This window comes from Astatotilapia calliptera, chromosome 19 (assembly GCF_964374335.1).
Source record: "Astatotilapia calliptera chromosome 19, fAstCal68.1, whole genome shotgun sequence".
In the NCBI taxonomy this organism is placed as follows: Eukaryota; Metazoa; Chordata; class Actinopteri; order Cichliformes; family Cichlidae; genus Astatotilapia; species Astatotilapia calliptera.
Window position 1 is genome coordinate 22,827,392 of NC_137440.1, and position 14,424 is coordinate 22,841,815.

The following is a 14,424-nucleotide window of genomic DNA, read 5'->3' on the forward strand; positions in this document are numbered from 1 at the left end:
ACCAATGAAGCAAGCCAAGCTAAAGTGGCATGTCATCACAAAGTACCCAGCATTTTATCAGCTGAGGACTATAATTGGGTCCAATTGGGTCCCCCCCCCCCCCCCCCCCCAAGGGGTCCCTGCCCCCCAAAAGAACCTCTGAGATACATGATGCAATATCTAAATCAGTACTTTTGATTTAGTGGGAACTCCTTGTATATGAGGTGATTCCTATTATATTTTCAAGTCATATCTGCTGCAAATATTACTAAGAATGGTTCTGCATTAGTGAATTAATGTTATGATTTTCAGTATTTGTTCATTTGTAACTTAGTCTGTAATTAAGATATAGCCTACTATATCTTAATTATACTGAATAAAATGATAAAAGTATAAATCATAGTATAATTATAATGTTGCTTAATTAGGCAATTATAAGCTTGTGACTGTCAGCAGCCCGTGAACATTGATATTCAGCTCCAGTTTCCATGCTCCTCCAGCAGAGGATCTCTCAGTGTCTTGGCACCTGAGTTCACTACGACTCACTGCTTTAAATACAGGTGACAGCCTGCAGCTCCCCCTTGATCACATTAAACCTGAACATGTTGCCATTCTCCAGCTTCTAATTCAGCCACCAATCAGAGCTGATGAGTCGCCTGCAGTTACACTTTCTGCTAGTACCATGTTCTTGCTTGCAATAGAATTTCTTTTTCTTTCCCCCCTTTACCTCATTTATAGCTGTGGCAGATGAAGCTGAAGTCGTTGAAAGATAACGCACAAAAGGTAAACGAGCTACTTATACCTCAAGGTGAACCTCATAAAGATACATAATCCTTTAAATCCGTTACATTAGTACTAACTATGAATCCTAAGGGTACTTCAATCAGCCTTGCTGTACTGCTGTCTTCATAATCACCCTCTTGATCTGGTAGTGGTACGGCCTCCTCAGAGTGAACACGCCCTAAGTCCAAATTAATTGGGTGCTTGGGCAACCAAGCCTTCACTGAACGCTGCTGATTGGAGCGTCACACAGTCGCACGGCCTGGATGCTGCGAGCTGCGTCAAGTTAATCACAGAAACACCGGAAGTGTGCTGATTTTCCTACAAAATAAAATATAGTAGCTATACCATCATAGTTAGTTATAGCGTTTCGATATCGGTGCTGATATAAATTACACTGATCGTATAAGTTAGGTAATTTTCATTGAGTTATTTTATGCAAAGACAATATTAGTGCAGTTATTGGTTAGTTATAACTCAAGAGTTTTTTGTGAATCAGTGACAAAAATAAATAAATAAAATAAACAAATATTGTTATTGAAAAATAATAAAAAAAGAATTACCTCAAATTATTGTCTTCCATCATATGTATCTAAAAATTACTACATACAATGTTTTTTTTATTTATTTGATAACATTTGATATAAAGCTATAAAACATGAGCTGCTCTAAAATATATTCTAACACATTTTTAACATCAATAAGTTGTAGAAAACTCCCTTTCTTTCTTTCTTTCTTTCTTTCTTTCTTTCTTTCTTTCTTTCTTTCTTTCTTTCTTGAGCTTGATGTTAGGTAACAGCTGATCAATTATATACAAATCATGATGAAAATCTACTCTATATTCGCATTACTTTACTAGACGTTGCATTGGGCTCAACAACTGTTTTATTTTGAAAGTCACAATAAGAAGTCTTGCTTGCATGTCATTGCTGACTTCACGGTGATGATGCTGCCCCTGATGGTCCCGGACCGGCCAGGAAGGTATCCATCTGGTGTGTGTGTGTATATCTCCTTGGGAAGTGCCATCCACGGATTGTGTTGAATTGTGTTGAGAAAGTATCCAGTGATCCGAGTGGAGCAGCAGCAGGCCCATAGAGGAGGTATGTGGTCCACGTCGTCAGAATTATTAGGTCTGCTATGCTGCAGTGACTGTGTCTGGGGTGCAAATCCTCTCCTGGAGCACGGAGACTTTGTTTCCATGCCCCTTGGCTACACGTCTGGTCCCTACCTGGTGTTTATACCATCCTCCCCGTGATCTATACACACCCTACAAGTGCAGCTGCATCCGTTCACCGTGCATGAGGGCAGTGTGATGATAATGTGAGGCCACTTAGATAGCAGACTGGTGCTCATTGTGGAAGAGGAGAGGAGGGCGGACTGAGAGTTAAGAGGACGCTTTTCTAGGTCGGTAATGAACGCTGTGAAGCCGATCATGCCGGATGGAGACCGGTTTCTTTGTGTCAAGTCGCACAAGTGGAAGTGTCATCATTTCACTGTGTTCACAGCTAATCAGCAAAATTGCCATATTTATTGGAATAATCATTGTGGCTGGCGCCAATTTAAAAGCACGTTTGGTTTTTACGAGGGATTTATTACATTTATTTTATGGACGAACAAGAAAAATATCAAATAAAGAGCATTTGAGCAATGTAGCCACGAAAGAAGCCTTGCGTTATAAGTTTGTAATTACCTTTATTTTATATTAAAGGTTTAGTGTATCCTTATTTATCGTGCAGTGATTTCATGCAACTCAAGCTCCTATGTTTAATAATAACTAACCGCCGACAACTTCCGTACTGGTAACTGAGCTATAGGCCTCCTGATATAGTAATGACTTTATTATGCCTGTAGCTGTCCCCTCAGGCTTTAGGAGGGTAAAAAAAAAGCACCTGTGAGTATCAATAGATGTACATGTAATAATGGGATATCCATCACATTATCAGCTATCAGATGTGGATGTGTAAGGAGTCCATGCCTTGCAGTAAAGTTGCCGCACCCTCATACGCACGCATCCTGCATGCACACATGTACGCAAGCACGCAAGGATGGAAACACACTCACACACTACATCACACCATTAATACAGTGGTGTGGAGGGAAGGGAGGGTGTAGGTCTTAGAGACTGCTTCTTTGTCACAGATGAGCCGTTAATTACTGACAGTAATTATATCTGTGCTACCCAACAGCTGATTTAAAGAAAATATTGTGTGTGTTTATTTATGACTTTTATGAGTTAAAACGTGTTTAGGACAGAGCAGATAAGAGTAGAGGGGCCTTTAGGACCAAGAGGCCTCGGACAGCCTTACTCAATAAAATTGTCTTTGGAGTAATAATTTGTTACTTACTATAAATTAATTTAATTTTACATGAGAAATGCCTAAAACCTTTGGAAGTTTTCATACTGCCTGGAATAAAACTGTGGATTGGTCCAAAAATAACCTGATTTAAACATGTAAAACTGGAGTTAGCTGTTAAAATATGAGGGCTTGCTACACCATCCAATTCACATGTGTGTGTATTTTTATCACAGCATTCACACCTGTGAGCAGTTAAAATCTAGAGGTGACTATTTCAGATGATAACATGATTTTAGATAATGTAAGTGGAAAATGTGTACGTACCAACCATCAGTTTAGGAAATGGAGTAGAGGCAATCAAAACCATTCTCAGTTTAAGCTAAACATATTTTTACATGTTTTCTTAGGGTTAGGTTTAGGGTTAGGGTTAGATTCTTGTAATATAACAATACAGTGAGTGTAAGCAGTGTTATGCTCCTTCGGTCCTTTCAAAAATAATAGTCCCATTGACCCTTGCTTGCCCTATTGTGACCCTTAACTGGACGCAGCTTCTTTCTATTTATTATGACGCCTCTGCACACTGAGCTGTCAGGTCTCAGGCAGTGACTGACACAGCCTACTCAGCCTTGTAGCTGATGTCAGTCACAGTGTGACAGACTGGTCCCAGAGCAGCATTACTGATCCTTCTCTCTCCTCTGTCATCTTATTCTACTGTAAAAATGAGGTACTGTAAACAGATTTTTTTCATAGAAATACTGCAGATTCCTTTGTCAGGTGGTTATAACTTTTCTTCTGTTTTGATGTACACTGTGGTTGCTTTGAATCAGATTGCCACCCTTTAGTATCTACAAAAAGCAAAAAGTATTCAGCTGTATGTTTCCCTCTTCCTCGCAGATCAATAGCCATGTCTTCCAGCTCAGCGATGGTGCGGATCCTTATAAAGGGTGGCAAAGTGGTGAATGATGACTGTACCCAGGAGGCTGATGTTTACATCGAGAACGGCATCGTCCAGCAGGTGGGGAAAGAGCTGATGATCCCAGGTGGGGCTAAAGTGATTGATGCCTCAGGGAAACTGGTGCTTCCTGGGGGCATCGACACTAGTGTCCACCTGGAGGAGAGCTTCATGAATGCCACCACAGTAGATGACTTCTACAGCGGTACCAAGGTAACAGTCTTTTCATATTGTCCCAAATTTAGAGAAGCAAAAGAGCAAACTTCATGTTTTATCACCTTTGTCACAACAGGAAAGATTAAGATTCAGAGACCATTGAATTATTGAAAAAAAGGTTTTTTTTACTGATGTTAATTTTAGTCACACTGTCAGTAATGCATCATTATTCTGTTCTTAATATTCGGAGATCAAATATTTAGGTTATTTTAGGCAGGAATACTTTTGCTGTCAAAGTTAGAACTAAGAAGTCAGACCTCAGACACAAATTTATAGGTCACTCCTCCTTCCCTTAAGAGAGCCAGAAGTAATATATCTATTACTTTGCAAATAAGCAGAGCACAGAAATTACGTCAAAAACTGGCACATAAAATAGTAACGAAGCATTTAATTTTAACATCTAGCTGCAAGCAGAAAAAGCAGACAAACCAGCGGTACTAACATTAACAATAGCTGTTACTAAGGATATAAGAAGCATTTATAAAAATAAATGTCACTGGGTTGCATCCAGAGTTTATTTCTCCAAAATTAGACAAAGGTGTTTTGGCAATTTTGCTCTTGGCAAGGGTGAATGTTGGAGGCTGATATAACCGGGATACCCCACTCTGCTTCAGGGCACTGTGATGACTCATCACCCTGTAGTACTTTCAGCTTTCTAAGAGGTGACGGATGCTGGGAGCGAACAGGCCGGTAGATGCTGGTGACAGACACAATTCTTTGCTGCTTTCCATCTCCGCCAGTCATTCCTCTTCTCTGTCTCTCTCCTGGCCCCTCCCTGCCTGCTCCAGTATAAGTCCAGAGAAAAATGCAGATCAGTATCTGTTTCCATGGATACCGGGGTGCTGCTGCAAAGATTGCCGCAAAGCCTTTTCACTCACGCTATTGTGCTTGGAGACAATGGTTCCCAGACCCACGCCCCCCTAACACCCGTACTCCGTGCACGCCGCTCGAGTCTCTAGGGTCAGCTGACAGATGCTCAGTGAAGCATGAAGCACAAAACACTTGTTTGGGTTATTAAGATTTTCCTTAACTTGTGTCTGAAACATCTAAATCTGCTCGTAGGAGGTTAAAAAGTAAGAAGTGCTGATGCTGTAAAGAAATGATATAGTTTGTAGGTTTTAAAAAAACATGATTACACTGTAAGGAGCACTCAATCCTGTGCTTTAACTGCTGAAGGATTTATATTTCCATCAGCAAGAATGTAAAGATAACCATTAGCATTAATGGTAATTGAAGCTATCACTTTTATGCTTGGACTCGGGGCTGTGCTGATTAGTAGATTAAAGTTGTTTTAGTAGTTCATAAATTCTAGCACAAAATAGCACAAAATGGATTGCTTCATAAATCAATCCATTTTGTGCTATTTAATCATTTTTAAAGAAGCAAATGATTAAGTTTAAGGATTTAATTTAAGTTCGTGTCATATAGTCTCAAATTATTTAAGTCTTAAATTGCAGCTGACGATTCTAAACAAACTGAATAACAGCTTTTAAACTGAAACATCTCAGTGAAAAAAAATCAACTATTATAGCAAATGAAAAAATGTCAGAGCAGGAAATACACCACATGTTTTTTGCAACTTATTTGACAGAATTAAATTAGACATTATAAGTGACTTCAGAGCTACTTTTGTTGTTTTTCCAGGCTGCTTTGGCTGGTGGCACCACCATGGTGATCGGACATGTTCTCCCTGAGAGGAACGAATCTTTGCTGGAAGCCTACGAAAAGTGCCGCAACTCAGCCGACTCCAAGGCCTGCTGTGATTACGCTCTGCACATTGGAGTTACTTGGTGGGGACCCAAGGTACTGGAACACTGTCGCTCTATGTCATTGTAATACGTTTCGCCTCCACGAACACTTCTTCTAAAGTAAAAACTCAACTTTGTGACTTAAATTATTATAAATGACCAGTGTGTATAAAGTATTGCAATGGGTTTCTAAGCCCCCCCAAATGCAATATTAGGAGCAGTTAGCAGCACTTTTCACATTTCCTTTCTCACAAAGTACCAGAATCTATTCGAAATACCTGGAATATGTTTTAAAATCCTTGTTAAATTTGACTAACTTTGTAATAATGAACTTGATGATCTTTAGCTGCTAATATGTCAAAGTACAAATAAATGCAAGAGACTTGTTATTTTTAAAGAGGACCTGTTATGCTAATTTCCAGCTTCTTATTTTAAATCTAGTGTTCTGCTATGATAGCTTTGAATTTACAGCTCAGATTAATCCTTATTCATATTTTGCTTGCTCATGAACATCTGAGTTCATCTTTTGTCAGAAACGAGCTGTTTTCGCTCCCTTACCCCACCCTTTAAGACGACTTCTTTTGATCTGGTTGCCCCTTTACAACCAGTGGGTGGGGCTGTTGTGCTCATAGCTAGCTGTGTGCCTGAGATGATAATGCTAACCTCATTCTTTGAATCTTTAGCCATGTTTAATATGAGCCTCCACCACTACAGGACAGTCAAGGTAAAAAGAAAGAGCATCATTTGCCAATTCTAAGGTTTTACACATCAACACAAAAAAACAAAACAAACCCCATAAAAACAAAATCAGGTCATTAGCAGGCATTAAAATGAGGTAACTGTAATCTACAATATATTACACATTACACTGTGTCATTATTTATTATATCCGTTGTATTATATTTGACAATAATAAGGAAAAGCATAACAGATCCTCTTTAAAATAACTATTTTTGCATTCTCCTTAAATCAGGCTGGATTTCATAACTGACTTAAATTAACAAGTAAGAAATGACCCATATTTGCTTTATGACTTCATAGTTGTTAAAAACAATACTGGAACAAACTATTTATTTCAAAAATACCAAACTTTTTTTGTAAAAATAAGAAATCCACTTTGATCCCACCTACTTACAAGAATAAATACTGTAACTCAAATAACGGCATTAAACACTCAAATTAACTACTTCAGTTTAACCTTTTTTTTCTGGATAAGGATATTTTGGAGATTGAGGCCACATTTGAGCTTGAATCATTGTTCCTCTTGTACAGGTTCGAGCTGAGATGGAGAAGCTGGTAAGAGACAAAGGAGTGAACTCCTTTCAGATGTTCATGGCGTATAAGGACATGTTCATGCTGCGGGACAGTGAACTCTTCCAGGTCCTGCAGCACTGTAAGGACATTGGAGCCATAGCGAGGGTCCACGCTGAGAATGGGGAACTTGTGTCAGAGGTAAGGGATTTACTGGGAATTACAGTGTGTGTACGCAAATGAAAATATTGTTAAAGTTATTTAATTACATTTTCTATATATTTTTAAAAAAAAACATTATTACTTTTTTTGTCAGGGTGCCAAGGAGGCATTGGATCTTGGCATTAGTGGCCCAGAAGGTATTGAAATCAGCAGGCCTGAAGAGGTATAAACATTTATAATTATAACTCTTAATGATATCCAAACTCTGGTCAAGGATATGAGATATTTTTTCTATGATTGAATAAATTCCTTGCTTTGATTTACTGTGATTTCCTTGCAGTTGGAAGCAGAAGCAACCCACAGGGCGATTACCATCGCCAACAGGGTGAGTAGGATGTCAGAAAAAATGCAGTATAGAAATCAAAATAAGGTCATTATAAACTCTAGGGATGTTAAACATAAAACATTTTAATCACCAATCTTAGCACTGCTAACACTGCAATTTAACTCCAATGATTAATCTGCACAGAGCTGTTTTTGTTGGACAAAATTGTCTTTGTGCACAACCACAGTTGATTTTAAACCAACAATCAGGATGTGATTAAATTAAAGGGCAGACTTTAGGCTTTAATTTAAGGGCTCTAACAAAACTATTACATTAGTTGTTTAGCAACCATTTTCATACACAGTGCCCCATTTTCAGAGGCTGAAATCTAACTGGATGGCTGACTGACAAACAGTTTAAGTAGGGATTTTACCCTATAATCTAAAACACCTTAAGACTACAGTTATTATCATTTGGTAAATAAAACTGAAATGAATTTAATTGAATTGAATTTGAATTGAATCAGCGAGACAGCAAAACTCTGGAAGTGGTCAAATCAACAATCTGACACTTTCTTGGAAATAATGAATGCGCGGGCCAGCTCAGGAACACCTAAAAGCCTGAAACACCACAAAAGACAGCTAAAGTGGATGATTGCACTGTTCTTTTCTTGGTTAAAAAAACAACAACCCTTCAAAACATCTAGCCAAGTCAACAACACTCTGGAGGAGGTAGGCGTATCGTTGCCAAAGTCTGCAATCAAGAGACGCCTTTATGAATATAAATACACCGAAGCTTTAAAACAGGGTGCAAACCACTGCTTACACCCAGGAACAGGAAGTTCAGATTAGACTTTGCCATAAAACATCTCAAAGAGCCTGTATAGCTCTAAAAAACACAGATTTAGCAGATAAAACTCTAAATTAACTTGTACTAGAACGATGTAAGCGAAAAGTATGTAGAAATTATTTTCATCCATGTAGTTTGTCCAATTACTGTACTTTTGAGACTTTGAAAATAAGGATCTATGAATAAAAATAACTGTACTTCTTCAACAGTTAATGCTGCTTTTGTATTAAAAAGTCTGTACAAGCACTTGTGGACCTAACTATATAACCTTTTTGTTTTCTGTTAGGCCCACTGCCCAGTTTATCTTGTGAATGTCTCCAGTATGTCTGCTGGAGATGTAGTGGCTACAGCCAAGATGCAAGGTGAGGCTCTTTATCTTTTATATTTAGTGTTACTATCTTTGAAGCAAGTGATGTGCATTAAGGGAATGTATTTCTTTGATCAGATTTGATCTACTGTTACTTAAATGTCTGCTTTGATGATCCTAAAGTCAACTGAAAATCAGTGTTTGCTTGTCTTTTAAGCTCCTTGCACTATTATTCTAGCTAATATATGTCCTTATTGAAATGTCTGACCACAGGTAAGGTGGTCCACGGAGAAACAACAACTGCCCACACTGTCCTGAATGGTATGCAGTACTATCATCAGGACTGGTCTCATGCAGCTGCCCATGTGACTGTGCCTCCTCTCCGCCTGGACCCCAATACTCCAAATTTTCTAATGAGCCTGCTTGGAAAGTGAGAAAAAAAATACTATAACATCTGTCGTTAAGTTTAATTTAATATGAATGTTTCTTGTTTCTTCCACTGATTAAATAATTAATAATAAATATGACTTCCTTTGTCCTGCTTCAGCGACACTCTAAATGTTGTGGGGTCTGACCATCGTCCATTCACCGTCAAACAGAAGGCCATGGGCAAGGATGATTTCACAAAGATCCCTCATGGGCTTCCTGGCATTCAGGACCGTATGAGCGTCATCTGGGAGAAAGGGGTGGTATGTGTGGCTCTTTTGTTCCTGTGTGGCTGTCAGAGAACTTTCACAAATAGGACATCTGTTTTGGTGGTTATGAATGTGAGCTTTTAACAAACAGACAGAACGGGCAGAAGAGACACAAAAACATCTTGGTCTCCTTTTACTGGGTCAAATGATTTAGTAGCAGTTTGTGTTTTGTGTTTATCCCTAGTATTAGAAATGGATTCAAATGTGTGTGCGTGTTCTCATTTTCAGATTGGAGGTAAAATGGATGAGAATCGCTTTGTAGCAGTCACAAGCTCAAATGCAGCCAAGATCTACAACCTCTACCCGAGAAAAGGCAGGATCATCCCAGGAGCAGATGCTGATGTGGTGGTCTGGGACCCAGAGGGATCCAAGTATGAAACTCAATCCATCCATTTATCGACCAGCTTGTCTCAGTGCAGCTTTTATATCAAAGCTGTAAGGCTGATCCAGCGTTTGCTTTGCTAAACTGGGTCACTTCTGTCTTTCAATCTCTGCCTACAGGGTCATTTCTGTTGAAAACCAGGTGCAGGGAGGTGATATTAACCCGTATGAAGGTCTGCGCTGCCACGGTGTACCGATTGTCACCATCAGCCGTGGACGTCTGGTCTACGAAAATGGCATGTTCACGTGCGCCGAGGGCTCCGGAAAGTTTTGCCCACTGAGGACTTTCCCGGATTATCTCTACAAGAAGATGGTTCAGAGAGAAAAGGTATCAGCCTGACCTGAAATACACTTACAAAGCATTGGTTTATAAACTTAAATTTTATAATAGGATGATACGGCACAGTTGTTTCATGTATTTTTCTCTATCACCGGTGCCGCACTCCCTACTGTAATGATTGAACTTCCCATTTGTTATATAAAAAAAAAAAATAGGATAATTGACAAAGCAGTACTAAAAAGGCAAATATCATAGAAAAGGTTGAAGGTTGGTTAAAAATAAACCAGAGCTGCACTAATTTAAGTTAATTATATCATAATTTAGAAACATGTATTTTTCACACTATATTTCTCCTTAGTTATATGTATAATTGTAGTTTATTGTGATTTCATGTCTCATCCTCCATAGTGGAACTACAAAAGATGGAAAGCTAGAAAATCAAAAACGAATTTGTATATTTAACCAGAGTTGGCCAAATAGCTCTTAATCAATTGGGATGTTCTGTGAGAGGGAAAATGTTAGAGATTGTTGGAGCTTCCACTACAAAGCTCAGTGTTTCCCACTGATTAATCTTGATTCTGGAGGTGTAGTTAGCATCTAAGAAATTTTGCAGTGGGGTTGAGAAATATACTCAGTTGCTAAAACATGCATTGCTTTCAGTGCCCCCTGGTGGAACATAAAGCCCCTGCTAGGGGACAGCAAGGAGAGTTTGCTGATCCTATCATCTTCATATTTTTTCCTTAAAAAAAAAAAAAAAAAAAATCTCAATAATTGATAAGAATTCTTGGATCAGGGTGTGTGAACTTTGTTAGATTCAGACAAGATTAGAGGATTTGAAGACTGTAATGAGATTAATTTAGAATGTCAATAAATATGTGCTACTTCAACTTATGTTCTCTACATTTTTACAGGAAGCCTGCAGCGTAGTTTGTTGAAAGTATTGTTTTTAAGGAATACTTATTGCTATATGTTTCTGCCAGTGCCAGGCGGTGAAAGCTGTGGAGCGGGAACCCTACACAGGTGAAGTTGTTGCCGTGGCAAATTCTGGAAAAAGAGACACCGGCTCTTCAGATCTAGACACTCCAACACGCCCCTGCACCCGGCATGGGGGCATGAGGGACCTCCATGAGTCCAGCTTCAGCCTGTCTGGTGAGGACCAGCTGATTCATACACATGGCATTGTGAATTTTATAATTATGTTATAGATACACAAAAGGAGGAATTTCCATGTTAATGGAAGCTACGGGACACTGGTAGCTTGTGATTTGGTGGCGCTGCTGCTGGTTTTATAAAATGTCTAATGACTGGCCTGATGAGGGCGCTATAGTCAAAGTAACTTTGAATAACAGCACTTTAAGTCAGCTGAAGACTATAGTTGTCCCATGTTTGGGATCAAACTTGTTTGTTTAGGCCTGCATAATCAGAGCAGTACTTACTGGCAAGCTGCTGAGGTAGAAATGACGAATGACAGGCAGCAAAAAGTCTCAGTAGAAAGAGAGTAAAGGTTTCTGACAGAATCTCACCTGCTTCCAGGGTGCATGCTGAAGAACACGTCTGAAAAGGTTAAAACTCCAATAATGATTCTAACTGTGCAACACGTGTTGCTTTATGCCTGGGAAGTCACTTCACCTGGGAAGATAATAATTGGAGTGTAGTTATAGTGAACATTTATGCTGAAGGAATCCTTGTATTTGTACCTTACATCAAATTACTTACCAATAGTTTTATCAAAACCATAAATGCTTTGATTAAATGGAAAGCAAACAAACACTTCCATCCTTTTAGTTATGCTCCATTTCCTAAATCTCCCGGAACTTAACATAAGCTCTTTAGAGAAGCCTTTACTGTACTACTGCAAAGTATGACTGAGCTTCAAGTAAGTTCTTCAAGGCAATAGCAGTTGTTTGTTTTTCGTTGCCTAATCCAACGTGATCTTGTCCCCGGTTGCTCCAGGTGCTCAAATCGATGACAACATTCCAAAGAGATCCTCAGCGAGGATCCTTGCTCCTCCTGGTGGAAGATCCAGCGGGATCTGGTAACCAGTCAGAATGCTGCTACGTAAAGCAGAAGAATGATATTTGAGGAAAATGTATGGCCAAGCAAGAAGACTTGTTTTACTTTAGAACATGTGTGGAGTAACGGAGTCATGTTTTCATTTTGAACTCAGTGCTGTTATTTAGAATTGTAAAATTGTATGACGTGGCTGTAATTATACTGCAATACGGCCAGGGAAAAATGTTTGCTAAGTGGTTATTGCTACCAAATTCCAGTGAAATGTTAACCAAATATAAGCAGCAGATATAAATTGAGTTGCAGTTGAGTTACTTTGGTTATTGGATTCTGGTAGGGGAAAATGTTGAGTCTTATTAACAGTTTTAGAAATATGAAGGTGAGTCAAGGTTTTTATGATGCGATTGTGTTACCTCACTGTAAAATACGATTTTGCACTTGTATCATGTACTATTTAGATGCCTTTTTACATGATTTCATGTCACAAGTGTCACAAAATGTCTTTTTACTCAGAGCCACGATGAATGAAATGTGACAAATTCCTACAAGGATGTCGACGTGACATTAAAAAATGTCAGTTGTGAAAGGAAGAGTTGCTACTGATCAAATGATGAGGAATATCATAATTCAAGCTTACTGTTTTTTGTTATCATTTTTTTATATTGCATTATTTGTTATGTTCTTTTGATGCTACTATGTTGGAATGATTACACAAATAAGAACATGAAGTCTTTGCTCACTGGTTCATCAGGTTCAACAGCCTTATAGCAGAATAGACTTCTGTTCCACCTCCACCAAATGTGAATGAAGCTATGCTGTGAGTACTGTGCATGTTAGCATAGTTAGAAGAACTTTAACAAGCACTGATACTAAACATGTTAGCATCTTTTATGATCATATTTATTTCCACAGAGAGCAAACAGTCTCACCCAAATGGCCTTTTTCTCACCTGAGAACACATCATCCTGTACCACTGGTGCACTTTTAACAACTTAACAACTTTGGTTCACTGTGGTCAGGGTGTTATCGGTCATCTGACTGACACGTCTAATGTAGCACACCACTGTGAAGCACATACAGTGCTCAACAAACCTATTAGACCACCACACAGTGTGAGTTACCACCGGTGCCCCAAATTAACTCCTGAACTTTCAAATGTACTTTTACAAAAAAAGAGATGAAATAGTTAAACACATGATCATTTTTTGATTCAGATGCCAAATTACAGCTATTTACTTACATTCCTCAGTAGAAACATTTATTTTAGTGGTTGAATGTTGTGCTTGAATAATTTCTGACCCAAATTTGTGCCTGCTCAAAATTTGGGTATAAAAAAGTATATTTTACTTGCCTAACAAACAATATAATTTTAGTTTTTAGTAAGTTTTTGACAGATTTATAAAATATTTGTGTTTTCTTCTTTTTATGACAGGTGGTCTGATAAAATTTGTTAAGCTCTGTATAGAAGCGGTGAAGGGATCCACTTTAGTGTTCATAAAGTTGAAATCTTCAGAGGATCAAATGCCTTCTTATGACACTGAAAGTTTGTATGTTTGTTTAGCAACTACAGAAAAGCACTGATACTTTTTCAAGTTCTCTAATACTGTATTTTTACTGTTCATTTTGTAGTTACTACTTGTGAATATTTGTCTCGGCAACCGATTCTCTCTCTTTTTTTGTATTTTGATCATGCATTCAGGATTTAGCTCATTTTAGAATCAGTTATGTTCACAAGATCTTCATGCATGTTCTAGTAAAACTCCTCCATCACTGTTTCTTTTTGGACAGAGTTCACATTTTGCTCCAGTGCATTATGCTGTGTCTTTTCCCCACCTAACGTACACTGGTGCTGAACAATGTGTCGTCACATTGAATCCTTTTATCTCCTTTTTTCGCCCCTTGGAGCTCTCTATCACATGATGTGAGTGCAAATAAACAACAATGAAATCAAATCCTGTGTCTGATTCCTGGCTATACTCGATATACTGCACATTCTTTCACAGGAAAATTACAATTTTATCCAGTTTTATGCTTTTACATTACATTTTTCATACTTCTCTATATTTCGCAGACATTTGCCATTGCTAGTAACTCTTTTGGCTTGTTAGGCTCCTTCGTCACATTTCACCAATAACAATTTTCACTTAATAGGACAAATGTAAATAACTGAAAACAGATGGCATATATAATTA

At 38.4% G+C, this 14,424-nt stretch overlaps 1 protein-coding gene across 2 annotated transcripts; it reads left to right on the forward strand.

Moving 5' to 3' along the window:
• The first annotated feature begins 1,684 nt into the window (after positions 1 to 1,684).
• dpysl5a (dihydropyrimidinase like 5a) lies at positions 1,685 to 14,184 on the forward strand. 2 transcript variants are annotated; one of them, XM_026152683.2, is made up of 13 exons: positions 1,685 to 1,859; positions 3,951 to 4,221; positions 5,869 to 6,027; positions 7,245 to 7,424; positions 7,540 to 7,608; positions 7,726 to 7,770; positions 8,846 to 8,921; positions 9,140 to 9,296; positions 9,414 to 9,555; positions 9,790 to 9,932; positions 10,063 to 10,270; positions 11,203 to 11,371; positions 12,176 to 14,184. In XM_026152683.2, exons 2-13 carry the CDS (start codon positions 3,961 to 3,963, stop codon positions 12,259 to 12,261), a joined length of 1,695 nt encoding a protein of 564 aa, XP_026008468.1. In that variant the 5' UTR covers positions 1,685 to 1,859; positions 3,951 to 3,960; the 3' UTR covers positions 12,262 to 14,184. The 2 variants fall into 2 exon arrangements, with proteins under 2 accessions (XP_026008468.1, XP_026008467.1); XM_026152682.2 differs by lacking the exon at positions 1,685 to 1,859 and adding an exon at positions 3,656 to 3,780.
• Positions 14,185 to 14,424: the final 240 nt, after the last annotated feature.